Below are 21,875 nucleotides of genomic sequence, written 5' to 3' on the forward strand. Positions count from 1 at the left end.
ACTAGTTTTATTTTAATCCATTTTTTATATAAAAGCATACTCAGACCAAAAAATAATTAGATTATTTTGTAAAGACCAACACACACAAATACCACACACCATCAGGGGAAGCAGACTCAAACACTAGGCTTAAGAAGCCTTTGTGGAGAAGAGATTTCATCAGCGAGAGAACACAAAACCCTCAAACAGCCAGTGTTTTCACCATCACACAAAGACAGTATTGCAGTATGACCAGGAGCAGTGAAACGCATATTTTAGGATAGATATTTGCCTTTTTCTTCTTTTCACAGCACTCTTATTTTTTATAAGATAGTATGAGCTCTTTTTAACTTTAAAAAGCTACTTTGCACAGGGCCCATATGAGCAAGTTCAGTGTTTAATCTTTGAGTATTTGTCCTTTAAGTAAACATTCTCCATGACCTGCTTTGCATTTTTGTTTTACATTCAAATTGCAAAGTTCTGCAAAATATGTGTGAATGAATACACTTTATAGTATTATATTATTACACTTTGTTTTCCCCCTACTTCTGGAGATAACCTCAAATAAACATCTACAGCTCAAATATTCAGGAAAGAACCTACAGCAGAGTCAGACTGATGTCTCCAACTAAAGCGAAAAGTGTTGAAAGGGCAGCAGAGTATCTCTGTAGACAGTTTCCCCTCTCTCAGGGAGTTTTCATAAACTATCGCAGCATCAGATCAATAAATGTTCTGATGCAAACATTTTAGAACACATTTAACAGCAGGTAGAACCACAAATGTGCTAAAAATTAAAGTTGTCACATCCCTGCTAAATGTAAAAACTTCTATTATTGGTATTTTAAAATTAAACAATCTCATGTAATGTTTACAGTAATACAATTTAATGTATTTCCAGTACATCTGGCTATGCTAGAAGAGCTGTATGTTTCTAAAGTCCATGAGGATACCTTTCTAAATCAAATACAGCATGTGTGTATCTGAACTTGCACCGTGACATTTCCTGTCATGTAGGTCAAACGTTTGTCCTTCACATACAGAAGAATGTTAGAGTGCCACCTTATGGACACTCTCTGTATTACTGTTGGATGCCACTTGAAGAGTAGGCGGGGAAGAAAATAATAATACAAGAAAACCAGAAAACATAATCACGAGGCTTATGTCAGCTTTTTGTTGTTTTGTTTTTTTAAAGCCATCATCCTGCTGGTTTCCATTCAGAAGGATAGATAACAGGCACATGCTCAGCTGTTGTTGGTTCAGGAGCACAATCTGGAAATCACTGTAGTGACCTCATCTCCTAGTGTGAAGAACTCATCTTTCATCGTTTTGTATACATCATTCTTCCAGTACAGTAAGTAGTCAGACTTCCACCAAGTTAAAAAAAAAAATTAAAAATTAAAAAAGCATCATCGCTCTATTGCTTTAATCACTCACATATTTCCATGAGAGGGATAACATTATGTTTACAGCAAAAACAAGCCTTTATCAGTCTTTTTTGGTACATCACACTGAGGCAGCCCTTCCTTTCTCCCCCCACCCCTCTCCTAATTTTGGTGACGCCGTGTACCTGTCGACACACAGCACAAGAAAGTTCTGTGATTCGGCTCCGTTACACATGAAGAAAATAAATCACATAACGAGAAAACAAAAATAAAAATAAACAACCAGCAACGATAAGTCTGTCATCACTGCCGATGTCGAGAAGCGATGCGGTTAATTTCAGTCCAATTTCAGTATATCAGCAGATTTTTTGGGGCCATGAATGTTTTAAGAAAAGAACCCAGTTTACCGTGTGCAGAATTACTAAAGATTTGGAAAGCCAATGTTTTCTCAGCCTCTATTCAAACTATGCGGCAGAAAGCCCCGGCCAACAGATTTGATGTCAGACTACACAAAGACGCACACTGTCAAACACACAAACACACATGCACATATTCTTTCACTGTGCAAAAATATATATTTGAACACAGCTAACTATATATAGATAGATAAATCTACTGCTTAAGGTGGACGTTTTCTTTTTGTTCAAATCTGTGTTTCCCATACACATCAATCAAGTACCAGTCCAATAGAGATTTATACATCGTTTTTCCATTTCTATACATTTTCTATAAAACAGACATGGCTTTAAATTAACTGATGATGAACAGGCAATAAAATTCCTTCTTCCTCCCCCTGTGCACTTTTACAAAAATAATCCATAAAAAGAAATTAAAAAAAAAATAATAAATCAAATCAACCTAAATGATCAGTCGTGAGCTCGCTAACCTGTGACTGCACTGGAGAAACGGGAACCAGAGGATACAGCATGCACCCTCCGGGGATGTCTCAAGTACAAATGACAGAAAGATCAAATTAGTTCATTATCGGGGACACGTGTGAATGATGGGCGCTCGCTGCAAGGCGGCTCAATGAGCCACTAACAAGGGGAGTTTACATTCAGAAGCCCCACTTGAAAAATGGCAAATTTAGTAACTGGTCTTTTCTGGTCTTAGTGCACAGTAGAAAGTACCCCTGAGTTCAAGGACAGGGTAGGATCCACCACGAGTGGGTGGCTACATGCCCGAGGATCTTCGAGGCTCTTTAGGCAATGACGGGGGCAGAATATGGTCCTGGGCCAACAGTGCTGTGGAAAGTTTGAGCTGAGAAGAAGAATGGCTTGTGTGTGGGGGGGATTATGGTAGAGTGGATAAGGCTCTGGTATAAAATGTCATGGTCATTCTTGGTCTCCCGCCCCTGGCTGAAACCCTCGTTTCATATTCATCATATTTCTAACACAGCTAACACGCTCTAGGGCTTCATCACCAGGTTCTCGGGCCAGGGATTTTCAGATTGCACGGTACAGTGGTTTTACATTGTTTGTACTTTCTCCTCCCCTCTATCCCTACTTTGTAGGAAATTCCTGCTCAGTATTCCTTTCTCCTACAGTTCATCAGTCTGTCTCTGGACTACCCTGACCCCTCCCCTCCCTCTTTTTTTATTTATTTATATATTTTTTTCCATTTATTTATGTTGATTTAGACTGCTCGGCTTTCGGGTCCACAGGCTTTGTGACTCATCCAGCACAGCCCGTCTTTCTCTCCCATAGCAGAAAATAGCTGTGTTGGCCACTACTCAATATTAATCGATGGGAATTTTGTCTTCCAATTCCAGTGAGCGGTCCTCAGCAGGCTCCACGCCCTTTCCCAGCTCCTGCAGCTGCTGCCGCCTCTGCACCTCTGCCTTCAGGTTCTCCAGATCCTTTGGGCTGAAAACAAAAAGGAGAAAAATCAACACACAACTCCCTATGATAGAAGAATTTCTGGGCCTATAATTATCCCCATTCACATCGCAGACATGCTCCCAGAGAACATTAGTGCTTTTCCATCTTTCAGTCCTTCAGCTACACACTAACCACACCTTCATCTTCACCATAAATTAAATATTAAGTCATTATTTACTAGAGAAAATGTGATCCAATATCAGAACAGGCACACAGATTTTCTGTCTGCAGGATTTATGGTTGTATAGGCACACATACATCCACACAGCCTGTGTAGTTTAACACTCTCTTATCCTAAGTCAAAACATTTGTGAAAAACTTCCAGAAGAACTATTGCTCAAGACCACTTTAAAAACAATACAAGACAGTGCGACTCCCTGGAAGCAAAATACAAAATAATCAGGGGCAGCTCAAGACTTTTGCACAGTACTCTAATGGGTATTTTCTGGGATGGATTAATTCAAATATAGGAAGTGAGTATAGCGACCCAAAAGAGTGAAATTTCTATAAAATCTCAACTAAAGCAAAGATTACATTTCCAATCTTAACACTGTCAAAGAACTGGGGTTACACTAATAACCAAATAATTTCCCCATTTATTCAGTTTCACAGTTTAATGTCTGAGGAAGCCACTGATTTCCTGCATGCTGTGAGATTACTAACCCATATACAAGCAACAGAGCAGCAATGCTCCTTTATGTGTCTACCTGAGAGGTATAAAGATGATGCCATTGATGATGTTGAGCTGGTCCAGGATGGTGGCCATGCTGGGTGCAGTGAACTACAAAAACAGAGGGGGCAGGGGGACCAAAAAAGCCATCAGCACTGAACATTTGGACATAATCAGCTGGAGGCAGAAAAAAAACAAAATGACTTGGATCATTCACCTTAAGGGGCATAATGCTGGCGTTAGAGCCATTTTTGTAGATCTCATTCATGGTTCTCTGCAGAGCTACAGCCTGCTGCGTGAGATACTTCAGATACTCAGAACTCTCCTTGGTCTTCTCATGGGCCTCGCCCATCTGACAGGAGGAAAAAACGTTAGAAAAATTGCTTCATCACAACTGGTAAAGTTAAAGTGTATGAACTGCTGTGGAGCATACCTGGTTCTTATAAATGGTGTAACCCTCCTTCTCGTGCTGTAGTGCAGAGCGGAACTCAGCCTTGCTCTCATAAACTCTTGCAACCAAATGATGACTGGAAAAACAATAAGGCAGTTATAATACAAACCATCATGCCATTACTACTTTTATTCTAATGCATATGAATGAATGAATAAATTAATTTACACACCTGAGGGCTACTTTGAGGGACCGAGGTCCATGGTACTTTGTGTTGATGGTCAAAGCGTTCTCCAGGAATCTCAGAGATAAATCGTACTCCATGACTCCATGCAGCACCAGCCCGATGTTACTCTGAGGAAGTCAGGAACAAAGTTCAATAATTTAGCTTTTTCCCCACCCTCTGAGAAATAACGTTAAAGCCAGCAGGTGAAGTCTGCACTCACGTCCAGCAGAGCCATCTCAGGGTGGTCCTCCCCACAAATCAACAACATGAGGTAACGAGCGCGATACAGAAGCTTCAGAGCAGTCGAAAGCTGGTTGTTGGCAAAGCAGTACAGGGCCAAGTGCATCTGACAAATGAAAGGAACAAACAAGTTTAGAAGGATATTAAACATGGTCAACATGACAAAAATGAGTTCGTCCTCCATCTGGTAGCTTACATATTCTTGAATTGTGTTGGGATGCTCGATGCCAAGGACTCTTTCACTCATCAGAACAGCCTTTTGCTGATTGCTGAGAGCCTGCAGGTAAATAAATATTTTTTTTTTTTTTAAAAGCCATTCAGCACCACAAAAATCAGCATGGAGCTTATAAAAGGAAGCATTGCACATCTGTACCTACCTCAGGGTGATCTCCCAGGATGTAATTAAGGCGCGCCAGCAGGCGCAGGCAGGAGCAGATCTCTACGTGCATGGCTCCGTACACGTTGTTGAAGAGATTAAGAGCCTCGTTGATCAGCTCACATCCTTCCTTCAAGAAACCTGAAGACGGTATAATTATTAATTTAGATATATTAATACAAAAGGAAGAAGAGTTGATGCTCTGAAAAACCATTTTTTTAAAGCATGCAAACGTCACCTTGCTGTACTTTGGCCTGCCCACTCTGGAAGAAGTGGAAGGCATCTGTGGCTTTGGGGTTTACATGTTTCACCACAGGGAAAATGTTCAGGATGTCCTCTTCTGTGAAGGCAGGCTTATGGCGGCTGTCGAAGTTATACTCCTTTATCAGGATCTAAAAGTCAAATAAAACGCATCTCTTTAAAAAATAAAGTCTAAGAAAGGTTATGATGACCATTCGGTAAAGTGAGGGTGCGGTCACTACATAGTAAATGAGTTACCTGTATGCCAGTTTTGACTGAAATTTCTCTGAGCAGAGTGATTTTCTGGAGGCCAAATTTCTCCACAACTTGGTCGACACTTTCACTGTGCAACAAACACATAGGTTTTATTTAGAAATACAGACAAAGTCTCTACATTTGCTTGAGTTTAACAGATGAGGTCCTTACCACTGTAGGGTAAAGTGATAATAGCTCTGGGCCTCAGAGGCAATGTTCTTCCACAGTTCACTTGGTGTCAGGCTGGCCCACGCCGTGTTGTCGCCACTGCCGGGGACCCTGTTGCGACGTTTGCGGTTTTTGCGGCGTGACACCAGCTCGTCGGGAGGCAGGTGGGCAACGGCGTCTGGGAAGGAGCTCAGGAAGCAGTTTAGGAAATGACTCACAGCAGCAGAGAGGGCAGACAGCTCTACACCCTGCAGGAAAAAGCACAGATGAAAATAAACAACAGTTCATTAAAGTCTTTAAAAGAGGGCAGAAAATGTTGTACCATTAAATGTAACCAACCTGGAGGTATGTCTTGAATATATGTTTTGCACATCTGGTGATCAGCTCAGTTATTCCTATTCTCTAAAAAAAAAAAAAAAAAAAAAACAAGAAAAAAAAAACATTTAAAATTTAAACTGTGTGTGCTGATGCTATTGGTCAGATTTGAGGACTCAGACTCACATAGATGTGCTCCAGCTGGGCTTTGGCAGGAGTCTTCTCCATAAACTCCAGGACTGTACCCAAATAGCGAACATTGATGCCTCTCTGGTGCAAAGCCTCCGTTAGTGAGGCTCCATCCATGGGCAGAGCGCTGTGGTCCAAACAGTCCTTCACCTGGTTATGAAAACACACAAACATGGCTTTAAACTCAGACACACTACATCCACACAGACAACCCTACATGATAATCTTATGTGCAAGCATTTACTGAATGGATTTCTTATTATTGTAACAATGAAATTAGGTGCACAACTCCAATATCAAAACAGTGAAGTCCAGAAAACTACTAATAAAATACCATAAATATGCTTTAAATGTCCACTATAAAAGAGAAGGAGCATGTGTGAATGCATGCTTTGAATTATCATCAGACAAAAGGGTAACAGTTCATACAATGACCAGGACTATCCTGACGATGTTTTGCAATCTTTTGGGGTAGTGTGAGGTGGTGACATCTATGGCAGCTGAAATTTACGAGGTCCTACTAATCTGATCCCTGCAGTCATGAAATTTAGATGTTTTTTTCCCAAAGGAGTTTAGAATTAATTGAATAAACAATTCATTTTAAAACTTAATTTGACATCTATAGGATAGAGTATGCCAGCTGCAAAGATTCTGTACACAAGAAAAGCAAAAACAGATTTGATGAATAGGTTAAGCAGAACACAATTATGCTTTAATCATTTCATGTGAGACACTACCTGGGCCTTCATTACCTTAGCCACACACAAGCCTTCATCGGGGAGTTTAACATGATCGTGATGTCCTTATAATAAAAGGCAAGAACTATTTGAATCCACACTCTTCACACACCAAGACAACTCAGCTGGATGTTTGGGAGCAGAAACATCACTGACCAGTGTTGGGACCTGACAGGAAACCAGGAAGGCAGCAGCATCTTTGAGTAGCTGCTTCTGCTTCTGGATGTCGTCTGCGCTCTCTTCAGGGAACCGTACTCCTGGTTCAACAACACAGACACAATCATTGCTTTTTGTTGTATTTACTTTTGAAGTAATCAGGAATCAAATGTGGTAATGTCTCCACAACTCTAGTTTTCTACTTCCAAACCTTAAAAGCTTCACACAAATGTTCATGGAAAACATCATTTCTGACTTCCCAGCTATTTGTTTCTAATAACCATTATAATAGGAATCATCATGTTACCTGGGGAGAAGATATCAGGGTTGAAGCGGATATCGAAAGCTGTGTCGCTGATGGAGCCCACTGCCTTGCAGGCATTCAGGACCACTTCACGGCTTTTGGGGTCTGTTTGTGTTTGGGACCAAAGACAAAAGAAAAAAAAAAATAAAAAAAAAAAAATACAGAAATGTTAAAGGTGATGACGTCAGACAGGTCATGTCAAAATGTTTAACCTCCTAGGACCTGCCGTCCACATATGTGGACATCACATTTTTGGTTATTTTGACCAAAATACTCAATTTTGCTATACATGGGCCTGATATCCACTTACGAGGACATTATACTGCTACTGTTCTATCAAAATTTTAAATGAATATCCTCATTTGTGGCTCTCATTTTTCTTAAAAACAAAAATAAGGTAAAAAAAATAAATAAATAAAATAAAAAAAAAATCTTGAAATTCTTTGTTTTTACATTCATCAGGCCCCAATATGCCCAAATATCAAAAAGAAATTAAAAATGCATGTCGTGGAAGAGTTCGGGTCTTAGGAGGTTAAAGAGTGACCCCCGTGAACAAGCTCACTCTATCGACACACACACACACACAAAAAGATCGGTTCTGATCTGAACGGTTCTTTCACCTCAAACTATCTGTTTGCACATCAATACACAACAACAGCAGCAGTCCAGTTCATTTCACCCTGGTCTCAGCAGAGCACCCACCACCATTCGATCAGGACCACAAACGCTCCCTCTATGATTAGCTCACACAGGTTACACAAATCACCCACCACAAGGTTATTTCTGCATTTCAAAACACCTTTGGATTAATCAACACAGCACCCGATTATGGAGTTATTGGGTCAAATCCTGCTGCAAAGGGATCACAGGCTGGGAATGGGTTGTTTCGAGGGGGGGGCACTATTCCCTGCTGCAGGCCGAGGACTGAACGGGGACAGCTAGTCAGGTGGAAAGAAAACATTATGATCCATTATTTTAGAGTTCTACTGATCCATTTCTTTTTTCTATGCTGTTATCCACCAGAGTAGCTCTCTCTGTATTGTCCTGGCCCCAGTTTTTTTGGGGTGGGCGCGGCGATGTTTCTAAACGTACCAATACTAGATCCATCTTCGGCAACTAAGGTCTCCGCCAGCTCTTTGGCCTGAGCTAATCCTGGAATACTTTCCTCAAGCTCCTTACCCTCCAATGGGCCCTTGCATTCCCCGTTCTGGGTGGCTGTGGGGTCTACAGGCCCGTTTGTTGTGGGCTTCGAGGAGTTCTCTTCGCTGTCAGTTCCTGTTTGTGAGGCAGCAGTGGAAGCATTGTCTGTCTGGCTAGTGCTATCTGTGGAGATGTCTGTTGCTTTAGAGGAATCTGTGGCAGTGGTCTGTGCTGTGTCTGTCTGGGTCGTGCTGGCTTTGCTCTCTGTGACTGTTTCTGAGGTTTCTGTGATGGCGGGTGTGTCGGTCTTGTTAGAGTCCCTGTTGGCTTTATGCTGCATGAGCTGTAATGCTGCCATCTTCATGAACAGGAGATATCTGAAGAGGAAGACAAGAAAAAGTAGCAACGTCACTTTTATATAATCAGCACAGGCTTCTAGAAAATAGCTCGTTATTGCTGCACAACAGCAACAACACACACCTGTGCTCAACAAAGGCTTCGATGAGCTCTTGGCGTAGACAGGCCAGGCGATGGCGGTGCTGGCGGGGGAAGCCTAGACGCTGGCACTCTGGAGACAGCTCCACTCCGTCCACAGGCAGGAAGTTGAGGTCGGGAGGGAAGGTGCGAAGGAGGTCGAGAATATAGTGTCTGCCGTCATTCCCGATGATGCCTTTGCATTCGACAGAGGAGCACAGCTCCACCGTGTCATTCTTCTCATTCAGCACGCTGTGCCGCTGGACCTAAAATTTAAAGTACAAAACATACACAGTATCTGTATGTAGACACAAGTCAGCTTTATTATTGTCACACAGTCACGCCTCTTACCTTTAGTGGCCTACTGGTCTTTTCCAGCAGCTCCAGGTATTTGCCGTGAGACACAACAGTCTTCCCAAAGTCAATGGAGCCGTAGATGACGCTCTGCTCCTGCTCACGCTCCAGGATACCTGGGATGATGGACTGGGCGGTGACACGGTAGCCTCTGTAGTCCACCACTACCGTTCCCAGAGTGTAAAGACCTTCCACATCCACCCCGCTGTAAGCTCGTACTCCGTTCAAGTCATTGGTGGGTGCAGCGTGGGCGGCCGCGTCACCCCCCAGCTCACGATAGTGGTCCCGCACATCGAAGCCCAGACTGAAAAAGATGTTGTTCCAGATGAACATCTGCATCCGAGTTTCTTCACCAGGGTTGATGGCCATTACGTTGCCATCAATTACAGCCATGGCACCTCGAGTGGCAGCTGCCGCAAAGTCACTGTGGACCTGCAGAAAGGAAAATGTTTCACATTAAATTAGCATCAGCATAAGCAACAAGGTGGCTAATTAAAGAGCTCCAGAAAGTAAAACTTAAAAACCTTGAATATAGCCCTCTCCCTTAGCAGCCGCTCAGGCAGGTTCTTCCGGGGCAGCTCTCTGGTAGTCTGCAGCTCTTCATTCCAATCTCTGGTCTAAAGACATAGCAAGAAAATTAATATTGGAAAAATCTTGAAATCATTACTCTTGATGATCTGCTGCTGGATTCAGCGCCTTGACCTGTCCAGGGATGTGCTCCTCATAACCCAGGCGGGAGGTGTATGCGTCCTCAGCTCGAACACAGTCCATTGCATGGTCTACTTGCGGAGCAGTCCAGCTGTATACCTGGAAAGGCGTGGCTATCCTCTCAAACGGGTGTCTCTGGACTCTGCAGCAGTAAAAGAGAACAAACCATAATTTCCATGGTTCATAATTTACCTGCAAATATCAGTTTTCGGTTGCTGTGAGAAGATCCTAAAACATTCTGTGTCTGTAAAACTAATAACTGATGAAAATCACAGTCTTGATATACAACATTCATTTGCAAAGACTCATTTGCTATAAGATATTCAACTGCTGTCCCTGAATGTGAAAGAACAAAAGTGCAAAGTGAGTAGAGGTCAAAGAATGACTTTTGCTCCTTTGGGGGAAAAAAGCTCACAATCAGCATCAAGGCAAATGAGAACAACAAATTAAGTAAAAGCAATGAAATGTTTTCACCTTTTCTTTTGCAGGGCGGTGAAGTTTTTCTTGAAGGCAGGGCTGATCTGGCTCAGCAGCTCCACTAGAGAGTGGCTCAAGAAGCTGGGATTAGCTGGTTTGGGGTTGAAGGTGTAGGTAGTAGACCTGAAAAGCACACAAGCATATTACCATCATGGCTCACATTAATATAGCTGACTGAGTTGTTCATCATATGTAGCCTGCTAAACGGAGAAAAAGCATCTATATAAAAATATAAAAAAGAAACAACAAACTTGCTCTTCAATATCACCACTACACTACAAAGCACAAATACATGAAAGCAAACTTATGACTGAGCAAAAGCTGGAAGGGGAAAAAAAAAACACATAAAAAAAACAAAATAATCTTCATCCTAACAATGCAACATGTTTCCCAGCTGTCCACCTAAACAAAGTGCATCGACATTTCCTGTTCTATTTTAAGGAAAAACACTACAGGAGAAATTGTGCCAACTATAATGAGCTGACTCACAGCATCGCTTCTTACATCACCTAATTGCAGACTAACTGCTGCCAAATGTCTTCACCTAATGGCATCTTGAATTATGAATACACGCTGCAGAAACGTTGCTGCCAAATGCTTAAACGGCACTTTAACGGCAGAGAGTCAGCTGCAGTAAGAACACAGAACTGTAAGGAGACACGAGGCCCAAACATCAACTGACTGGTTGAGGTAGAAGCCGCGTGTTGAGGCAGTGACGCTGACATGGCGCTCCTCCACAGTCACAATGTACAGGTACATGAGGTCGCCGTGCATCTTCCTGTTTCCAGGTGGAGGGTTCCACCCGCTCATGGTCAAGACCTTCAGGCACTGCATGGGCTGCGGAGGACGTAAAATAAGAAGATGAATCTCAAGTTTCAAAGCCAAACTTACTTTCCCCGTTTAAGTCCCTAAAGGCCTTCCTCACCTTCCAGTCCTTATTCTGTGGCTGGAGGGGCACAAGGGGGCGCTCTTTACTGCCGGGCAGGATGTGCTCTGGAGGGGTGCAGTCGATCTGCTCCATCTCGCTGCCCTTTTTCTTCCGCTTCCCAGTTTCTATAAGCAAAGGAGGAAGCAAGAAAGGAAAATTGGTGGATTTCTATTAATTAAAACAGCATGCATGCACACACCCGGGACTAATGTGAACACATAAACCTTATTCAGTCACTCTTAAAACCATCTGTTGATCGCTTCACACAAGGGTGTAAAACATAAGGCTCGGGGTTCAGAATCGGCTCGGCAAAGACTCAATCCCAATGGACGGCTACCGGAACTTTTTCTGTCACGCTGACAGGTTTCTTTCATTTACTCCAGCAGCATTTCTTCATTATGCAGAAAACACTGACATATCTCTGAGATTAAATGTGTAGTCAAACTTCTTTAGACTGAGAGAAAGGGAACTTTCACTCGTCCAACCCACTTAAGATGTAAGCGAGTTTGACGTCCCTGGTTTAAGATGTCTGAACAAACACATTCACTGAGATGGGAGTCTTAGATTTTTCTACTTTTCATTTCTAAGCTGCATGCTGTTCGATTACTGCAAAGGCTGCAGCAGTGCATGGTGAAATTCCAGAGCTGGGGAACATTTTACTCCCTTCTTAAAAATCCCCTGAAACAATTTAATCCTCAGCTCTTACGCATGAATAATGTACAAGCAGTTTAAAAGGCGATTTCACTGAGAAGCGGGGGGGGGAGAAACCTCATCCTAATGCCAACAACAGTCATTAATTTATCTCCTGACTGCAAAGTAGGTTTTAAAATCCATCACTGAGAGAAGAAAACTGCATGTCTGTCTCTCAGTGCAAATATTGTGTAAGCGAGTGTCTCGTTCATTAAGCCTCCCAGAAAAATAAACCCAACATGTCTGAATGACAGAAAACCAGCAAGGTGATGGGATTGAAAAGAGTTTTAGGTCATATTCATGGTAAACATGTTTGCCTTGTGTGATTTTAACCCATGCACCAACTTGCTGGTCTGCACTCAACTTCATTTTGTTACCATATTTTATTCCCCTGCTCAGAAACGGGCATTTCAGCTCTCGTGCTCTTTGTTAATGCGCACACTTCCAAACAATGTAATACAAGGTTTATCAATGATTTAACAGAGTTTGTGTTTGGGCTCAAATGTGCTCAAAGTCCAACTAAACTACGTGAAGTCCAGCTCTGCAAGCAGGAATCACACTCTTTAAAGAAACTAGAGTCCATCCTTAGTGTCATACCTCCAAGATCTCCATCAGTGAAGATGCTCAGGAAAGAGAGAGAGTTGCAGTCTACTCCATTGTAAGCGTCAGAAGGGTCCAGACTCTTCAGCAGGTCTCTGATGTGACGCACATGGATTCGAGCTTCACGCACTGTGTAGGGCTCTGAGGGAAACAAAAACAAAAAACAGTGTGAGGTTAGTTCAATACAGTTTTGTATTGAACTATGATGATTGCTGGGAGGCTGCTCAAAAATCTGCATTACACACAACGTTTTGGCTTGTAAGCAACAAATCAATTTGTCCCCCAAATTAAGAGGTTAACACAAGAGCATTTTCGCTCATAGCAGCACAAATGTCTTTTCTGATAACTTAAGGAACACCAGCGCCCCCCCCCAAAAAAAACAAAAACACAAAACAAAACACACAACACACCCTACAGAAGAATTTTACTTGTGAGACATTGTTCACTTCAAGTAGCCTCCTGCCAGCCAGTTTTGTACATTATCATCAAGTTGACCATGTTTGCGCTACTTCAGCATAGATAACAGACACACTTCAAAACATATTCCTCAGATTCAGATACAGCGTCACTCTGACGGGGAGTACTTCAGTTTGGCTTTTAATGCCGAGTTTAAACACTAATAGGAGCATGTTCATCTCTACTTTTGTTACCTGCAAAACTCAAACATTGGCCTGAGCGTCACTCTGGGTCATTTATCGCTAGCTTTATGTTAATGTCTTGTATTTACAGCTGAGCCGGACTCCAGACAAGTGTGACAATATGTATGGATTGATGTTTGATTAGAATCGAATGTGATTACCAATTTTAGAAACATCTAGTCCATTACATAACTTGAACCCTTAGCAGACCCACGTCTATAATGCTGCAACATGACAAACAACATATTTGTATATAAGAACGGTTTATCAGGATCAGGCTGCACCTGCCAATACTGTCTGAGTTCCACCTGGTTCTGCTGGAGGTTTCTTCCTGTTAAAAATGTAGTTTTTCCTTCCCACCGTCGCCAAAGTGCTTGGTCACAGGGGGTCAATTGATTGTCGGAGCCATCTCTATATTATTGTGGGGTCTTTACCTTAGAATATAAAGCACCTTGAGGCAACTCCCTTGCAAAAAAAGTTCTCTCTTATATACTCAAGTTATAAGACAGAACAATGACTGATTATCTCTGAAACAGATAAGGGCACTACATGCATGGCTAAGTAAATGGACAACAGCTCTCAGGAAGTCCGCCCAAACTTTGCACGACAAGCCCTGGTGCTTCAGAATCTTACCTTCCACCACTTTGAGCACCGATCCCTCCTGCAGACCCTCGATAGACTTGAGCTCGGCAAAGTTGTCCAGCACATTTCCGTCCAGCTGCAGAGAGAAGCAGGTGCGGTGGCAGGTGTCCTCACGGTCCATCAAAACCTGGTGGATTTCCTGCACCATTTCCTGGGGGGAGACCTGATGTTGGGGAAGAAATTAAAGAAATGAAGTGACATAGAAATGTGGAGGAGCAGCAACATTTAGTTCACATTACAAACTATATCATCACAGACATGACTTGATTATTGAGCCATGTCATTTAAAAGTCCTGCAGTTTTCTTAACGAACTGCGGCTTATCCTCACCTGCAGGTCAAATGGCTCTGTCCCCGGGGCCTGGATCTTTACAGTGAAGCCTGTGTCCTGGATCACTATCACTTCCTGTTCGTTAGACTCCTCCCCTCCGTCTGCCTCGCCGTTCCCATCCTGCTTTGAGTCCGTCTCCTCCGTATGCTCATGAGCCCCGTCACCATTTACCATGGCTGTATCTGCACTGTGCCCTTTAATGAAAAAAAAGGGTATAGATCAAGCTTCGTGTCAAGTCACAAGACTGCTCTACTAATAAAATATTCAACTACTTTAGACTTTATTTAAACCTGAAATAATACAACCAACTCCCTGTGTCAAAAACGACAATTTATTAACTTGTCGTCCTCTTCTCACCCTCAATCTGCGTCTGCCCCTCCCCGAGGCTGATTATGCTGGAGGTTTCTTCCTGTTAAAAGGCAGTTTTTTTCCCACCGTCACCAAGTGCTTGCTCACAGGGCTTTGCCGGCTTGTTGGGGTTGTCTCTGTATTATGCCCCTTAAAATATAAATGTCCTCAAAGCAACTGCTTTTGCTATATACAAAAATTTTAATTGAACTGAATTGTTAGTTGGATAAAGCATTTACAAAAAAAAAAAAGATCAATCATCACTTTCTGAATTTTCCACTTTAATACAAGTGTGATCCTAATTAGAAAATATTGTAATATAAATATTGTAACCCAAAAGTGACATTTGGCGTACTGGTGACAAAATACGGTCTTAAGCACACCGAGTACTAGCACATTCTTCCTTTAAATTACTTATGAGTAATTGAAAGCTGTGTTTTTCCTGTTTGGCAGCTTATAAAGACCGGTTCAAATCTTTTCAATAGTCATGAGGCATCATGACACGTGACTGGACCGAAGCACTGTCACGGTTTCAGAACTGTTAGAGTCTTGTTTCCACTAATGAAAGGGGGAAAAATATTTTCCATCGTAAGTCAACATTTCAAGAGAGTAAGTCAAAGCTTTGACTTAATAACTCAAACTTCTGAGAAAATAACTGAAACTGAGAATATAACATTTCTGGTTATTAATTCAAAATTCAAACTCTTGATTCTGCAATTCATCAATGTTTTTTTCCAGTGACAGTCTCAATCATGCACTTTATCCTGCAGAGCTAACATGCTAAAATGCTACCACAGACTACACTACAGGCTAATTCTGCTAACACCGAAAGGACAAAGGGACAATTGTTATGCACTCTGCAAGTGAGCTCACCTTGCCAAACAGCATGACACAGGAATTTATATGTAGTTACAGACATATGGTACTACAGCTGTCTGGTGATGCTAAACTGTGTGAACTGGATAAGTATATTCAAATGAAACAAAGACGTATATTTGCCCTTTCATCCTGTATTATTGTATAACAACAACAACAACAATAATAATAATAATAATAAATAATAATAAAGCTACTTCTTGGTCCTACCTTGTCACAGGGGTTCAGCACTGCGGGGATCTCAGCATGTTTTAAACCTGAATGCCCTTCGCATCCCAATCCCAGCTAGAATCAAACCAGTGACCCTTCGCTTGTCAAGTGAATGCCTTAACCACCACACTATGTAGTTTCTCTACTGCACCACATACAGGAGCGTTCCTGTCAAAGTCTTGAGGCCATTTGCTGGGTAACACTGTGTTTATACTACAATTTATTTGTTTACAGTATAATTTAGACAATGCACCTCTCTAGCTGCCATCAGTGACTCAGCCATCATGTCAACACCAACAACTCACTTTTCTTCCACATAAGCAGCCAGGTCACAAATAAGGAAGACAAACCTCCAGGTCCGGATGATCTTACCAATATCCTTATAAAATATTTATTTATGGTTGAGCAGAGGCAACAAAGCTCAGCTATACCATGACACTGCTGTTGTTTTGCTTCCCTGAAGTCGACAAAGACTAGAGGATTAACGTGAGGGATCTTCTCAACATTCAGATCTCTCTTTTGAATCAAACATCAACACTACTGAGAAGAGCACACTCACAATCATTAGTGACTTGAGTCACTAATGATTGTATCTGAAATTCGACAATAAGTAACCAGCTTCGTCTAGAAAAGAAAAAGCTTGGTTTCCAGCAGTGACCTGCTGAAACCTACACTGTTGCAACACTGCAGGGAATTCAGCCAGGAGGCCTCGAGGGAGGATTTCAGCATTCACAAGAGGGAATTATGGGTCACTTGCATGGATATCTGCTTATACCTGCACTCTGACAAATAATCCAGCAGTTGCTTTACCTTTTTATAGAAATCAGAGCCACCAAAATTACATTTCTCTGTAAAATAGGCCAGCTGAGAAAAGTCGGAGCCAAAAATCAGACAGCTCATCTCATTATACAGACGACGGATGGATATTATTTTCTTGAGTAACAGTTAAGGTGAGAGGAAAATGACATGAATAAAAATGAGCTGAATTAATTCAAAGGAACAGGGGCCCACTGCGAGGACATCGGGCAAATGTTTTCTCTCACTGAGCTACAACTGCTGCCAGCCAGCGCGTCCTTGTTGCCTGTCAAGGGTAACGCGGCGTCAGGGTTACTCGGAGAGAAGGGGCCAGAGGGAGGGGAGGGGCTGGACCTGGACCGTGACCCCGGGTGGGGAATGAACACAGTGAGACGGTGGAGGAGAGGGGGAAGAAGCGCAGGGGAGAGGAACGACAGGCCACGCTCTGAATAACAAACATAACGGCTTCAGGCCGAGCGAGCGTGCGGGCCAACAATGTCGGAAAGAATGAGGGATCTGTGCAGAAACATTTCATCTCAGAGTTGAGCTCTATTTTGGCTCACACGAGTGACATGACGATGACTAACTTCTGAAATATTACAGACCAGACAGGAAAGAAATAACACGCATATGATCCAATCAGTTAGTGCAGCGTTAACAGGGAAGAATTAGACCAATACTGCACTTCTTAAGTCCAGCTTCTTAAAGTCTGATTTGCGGCCTTTTGAACGTGTTGAGTCATTTTAAATTAAATTTAATTAAATATCTTCAGGTAATGAATGGTTAGTGATACAAAACAAGTCACTTGAAGAGGTTCTCTCTGGCTCCTGAAGCTGAGAGACTGTGATAAGAGGCACTTTACAGATTTTCTAATGTTTCATTAACCAAAAGTAGATCTACAGACATTAACGGCTGTCTCTGATCATTTCTTTTGGACTCTCTGGCTAATTCATAAGAAACAAAGAGGGGAGTTGGCGTGGAATTGGCTAGATTAAGTCTGTAGATATCAGGTTCATCGTCGCAGAAACCCAACAGTACAAAGCACTATAAGTGATAAGACCAATGATGAGGTTTTCCAGTGGACTAAGCATTGCAAAACTGACCTATTCTCTCAACAGTAGAGGGATTAAAGTTCATCAGAAAGTAGGTAATGAGCCAAAAGGAGGCGGGAGAAGCAACGTTAAAACAGTGAAGAGGAAATGTTGCATGCTGCTTTACTTTAACGTAGAAATAGAGATGCATTACCTGGTTATAAGTGTATAGATACCCAAATGCAGGCGAAGGACCTAATGAAGTGGGTCAATTTTCCACTCAGGGTGTGCATCAGAAAGTCTGCCAGAAATCCTTGAGAATGACTACTTAATTTAATACAAGTATGATAAAATGTCTCATTCACTGGCTGAAATCAGACATACTTAATTTTCTTAGTATTACTTCATCAGCTAACCTGTAAATTAACTGGATTCGTGCTCTATTGAGAAATATATGACAAAACATGAGCTTTAAAGTGTAACAATGTGTTACTTTATAATAAACCTCTAAACATATCTGTTTACCTAAAATAAATGCTTTGATTTCTCTTTTGGCATTAAGTATCATCCCATCTAATTAGGCACTGCTAACTTGACGTGATCAGTAATTGAAAGGCATGTTTCAGTGGAACAATCAAACCGCTCTAATCAGAGAAAAATAATTAAAACCAGTGATTAAAAACCACGCATAGGAACGGTCATTAAGCACTGCAGCAAATGCTCAGACTGGTACAATGCCCAAGTTCTCCACAAGGTTAAGGTAAGGAATGAAGATCAAGGATTTAGATTTTTTTTTTTTTAAATGAAAAGAAAATAATGAGATACATTCAAATATTAACAAACAACTGAAGATCAAACTGAAAGTGATTCAAACTTAGAGCTCAGTGCTGAACTGCACTCTCTTGTTTACTCCATTAGCCTACTTCTCCTGATAAACAATAAAGCCAGCCAAGCGGCCACTCCGCAGCCCTTGACATCGTCACCATAGCAACATTAACCAGCCAGGCAACCCCGAAAACACCACCTAGCACACAAGGCCCCTCTGTAATCGAGTTTGCTGGACCACAAGGTGGCATCCTTCTGGTGGACGGGCACACAAAGACTGAAATCTAAAAGTCTGCCAGCAGATTCTCCGTTGTTGTAATTTATTCCCCAAGCATTGAATGATGCTAGATACTTTTTTTTTGTGGTGCAGGCTTGGGAGGGGGCAGCTTGAGTCACAAACAGAATCCAAAATGAGTCCAAACCATAACATGATCAATGAAATCAAAATCCTTCTTGCATACAATGACATATTTCTGCCATATCTCCAATAAATGTGTTTTTTTAAATGAAATTATACATATACATATCTCTAGAGATCTACAAAAAATTTTTTCAACTCTGAGCCACAAACTGAAAAGACAACGAGACAAACAGCAGTGGTGTGGAAGACGCCAAGAGAGATGAGCAATCGAGGCAGGGTGTCAGTGATTGCTGGGATTAACAAGGCCACTCTTCCACCCACAGGAGCATTAAGCTCCTTAAAACCACAGAGTGACCCTCACCTCTATCTGTCTGCTCAGCCACGTGCTGTTAGTATGTCTAGTTACAACTACTCACTGAGACGCATCAATCCCGTCACCATCGCCCAGTGATTACATTCGTTATTGACTCTTGATTAGTCCATGAGTAGTTTGGGATGTAAAATGTAATTTGAAATTAAAAAATGCTTCATGTGCTGAAATGTGAAGTCACACTGCTTGGTTAATGCTGGATTTCTGGGGCTGAAGCAGATATAGCGTTCCAAGGACATCTACAAACATATGAACCTGCTACAGTTATACTGGAAAGAAGAAAATCGCAAGCTTAAAATACAGCTCGACTTCAAGTCCATGTGCCATCAGCTGTGATGCTACTCTGCAACACGTGCCGCCAACAGTACGGATGTGTGGTGACAACTTCCCCAAGAAGGGAGAAAGCTTGGAGCTGTACTGCTACGTTCATGAAGCCCATGTGACACTCAGGCTCCAACAAACACTAAAAGACTGGAAATAGTAAAGCTTTAATTACACGAGAGGATGCCTGGCAGCTCAATCTTTAACATCCACTCCTCCTCCTCCGCACATGTCAAAATCATCTCAGCTTCTTGCCTCTCTAAAGTCAAGCTGCAAAACCACAACTCATTTCTAATCCCATCCTTCCTAATGACTCAAAACTATGGTTTAATACACTATTTGTTTAAGTCTGAAATGCAGTTCCTTGTGGTATTATATAATGAGTGACACACACACAAAACCACAGCTCTTCATCATCAAACCGACAAAGGTTCACTCCGGACAGCTGGGGGAATCAGACACTGTGCAATGAGACATTTCAAGGTCCGGGCAGGCTGCAATGAACTTCAGAGCTGTGGGAGTCAAACTTCACCAGGTGACAGCCCTCGTAAGTCTAACCCCGGCTGCACCCACAGCACTCCGCCGCTGCTCCCAAACAACCTTCACCTGACAGCTTTTACTCACCAGCTCGCGTATTATTAGAGTAACCTTCCCCCTCACCGTGCGCACACCACCATCATGACTTATCGGCTATAACCAGCTTCCGCTTCCCGGTCGAGGAGGAACGCTCGATCTAATCAGGACGGGGGGGGGGGGAGATGAGGAGCAAGGGGGCCGGTTAGAGGACTAACACCGACCACCTCGCGATTCAGCCACCTCACGCGTATTTTATATAGCTCGGTAACGACTAACATGTCTGCCACACAAGCTGTGTGATACACATCCCACCCCCAGTAAAAACGAAGGCATGTGCGCGACCCCCCCGTGTTCATGTGAGCAGTGTGAAGCGCCACTGAAGGTGACCTTCAGTTACCGAACATGTGCGTCAGCGCGAGTTTGTGCTACAGCAGCTACTGCTGCTTTATGTGCTCTGAACAAACAGGCGCTACACAGGCGCTCCGTGCTTTACCCGAAAAACCATAGCTCCCCGTGATCACGTTTGGTTTTAAGACACGAGACAGCTCTGACAGCCACAGGAGCGCCTGTGTGCTAGTTAGCTAGCTAGCTAACCGGGGAGCTAACTAGCTTCACGCTGAATGGGACACGCTAAAGTTAATGCTAGCATTACCGGCCAATGTGTTTGGGTTAGCCTGAGCAGCTTGCATTGTCAGGTTGAAGTCCGAGCCAGCTGTGAATATAGCAGCGGTCCCAGTCGAGTGAAAAAAAAAGCATTAACACCGGACAGTTGGTTAGCAGGTGGGTACAAGGTGGACCTTTCAAACTTGCAGAGATGGAGGGGTAAAGCAGCAGCACTACGCTCGGTCTGAGGACCTTTTAGTCACACAGCGCAGCATGGAGGTGAAAGTCACCACATTTGGTGCATGCTGCACAGCTTCAGTAAAGCAGACATTCAGTCATGCTGTATGTATGTTGATTATGCATGCACGATGAGAGCAGTGGTGTCTGCAGCGGACTTACCACAACCGCAGGAGTCTTTTAGAGGTGCCTTTCCAGCTCCTTTGCCATCCTGGGCTCCATCCGCGGGATCAGCCGGATTGCAGTTAGGCACTGACGCCGGGATGTCATCTGTCTTGCTCACCATGGTCGGCAGTCAGTGTGTCTCTGTGACAGAAATCCCCCAGCAGCTTTGCTCGAATATTTGTGTGTCTCTGTAAATGAAACGCAAATAAACAAAAACAAACTACAGCTTCTTCTCTGGCTGTCACGAGCTAGCTGGCTACATACGAGGGGTACAAGCTTACAAAAACAAGTCTACAGAGGAAGGACAGTGCTGTACATAGTGCCGATCACACGTGGTTTTCTCCTCCCCTCCTCTTGACCTCTTTGCCTTTGCGTTGCACCTCCCCACCTGCTCCGCGTGGCGCTACGGAAAGCCACACGCGACAATTCGTGCGCACTCACCAGTTTTTCATTTCACCTGCACTAAAAGAAAACATGGACACATGGATGGAGAGAGGAAAGCACTAGAAGTGATTTAAAACCCTAATCACATTAATGACCCGGTGTTTCTTATTATGTGGAAGTGCGTAGCATTTTATATCTTGAAGCATTCTTCCACATTTATTATTGGCTGTACTTTGCAAAGCCTTCACACAAAATCCCCTCAAAATGGTTAGAAAATAGAACAAT

General features: G+C 42.7%; 1 protein-coding gene across 4 annotated transcripts; it reads right to left on the reverse strand.

Moving 5' to 3' along the window:
* Window positions 1-1,385: 1,385 nt before the first annotated feature.
* On the reverse strand, window positions 1,386-21,591 carry cluha (clustered mitochondria (cluA/CLU1) homolog a). 4 transcript variants are annotated; one of them, XM_031733757.2, is made up of 28 exons: window positions 21,488-21,591; window positions 21,204-21,394; window positions 14,489-14,682; window positions 14,151-14,322; window positions 12,877-13,020; window positions 11,587-11,714; window positions 11,344-11,498; window positions 10,659-10,784; window positions 10,179-10,326; window positions 10,001-10,093; window positions 9,474-9,908; window positions 9,129-9,388; window positions 8,601-9,025; window positions 7,512-7,613; window positions 7,205-7,305; window positions 6,309-6,461; window positions 6,147-6,209; window positions 5,811-6,055; window positions 5,643-5,727; window positions 5,383-5,536; window positions 5,146-5,285; window positions 4,965-5,045; window positions 4,749-4,874; window positions 4,535-4,656; window positions 4,345-4,438; window positions 4,129-4,263; window positions 3,949-4,022; window positions 1,386-3,226 (listed from the first exon to the last, which is right to left on the reverse strand). In XM_031733757.2, the coding sequence occupies exons 2-28, from the start codon at window positions 21,325-21,327 to the stop codon at window positions 3,100-3,102; spliced, it is 4,206 nt and encodes a 1,401-aa protein (XP_031589617.1). In that variant the 5' UTR covers window positions 21,328-21,394; window positions 21,488-21,591; the 3' UTR covers window positions 1,386-3,099. The 4 variants fall into 4 exon arrangements, with proteins under 4 accessions (XP_031589617.1, XP_031589687.1, XP_031589537.1 ...); XM_031733827.2 differs by having other exon boundaries at window positions 8,688-9,025; window positions 21,204-21,552; XM_031733677.2 differs by having other exon boundaries at window positions 21,204-21,552.
* Between the last annotated feature and the right edge of the window lie 284 nt (window positions 21,592-21,875).

The sequence above is a fragment of the Oreochromis aureus genome, linkage group 14 (genome assembly GCF_013358895.1).
Source record: "Oreochromis aureus strain Israel breed Guangdong linkage group 14, ZZ_aureus, whole genome shotgun sequence".
Lineage (NCBI taxonomy): Eukaryota > Metazoa > Chordata > Actinopteri > Cichliformes > Cichlidae > Oreochromis > Oreochromis aureus.

Excerpts from the sequence above, each read along its gene's own strand:
- cluha (XM_031733757.2), bottom strand. The coding sequence starts at position 21,327 with ATGGTGAGCAAGACAGATGACATCCCGGCGTCAGTGCCTAACTGCAAT. Across the intron at positions 9,389-9,473 it reads AGACCAGTAGGCCACTAAAG|GTCCAGCGGCACAGCGTGCT; the intron begins GTAAGAGGCGTG and ends TTTAAATTTTAG. Across the intron at positions 4,439-4,534 it reads TCCCTCAAAGTAGCCCTCAG|TCATCATTTGGTTGCAAGAG; the intron begins GTGTGTAAATTA and ends TTGTTTTTCCAG.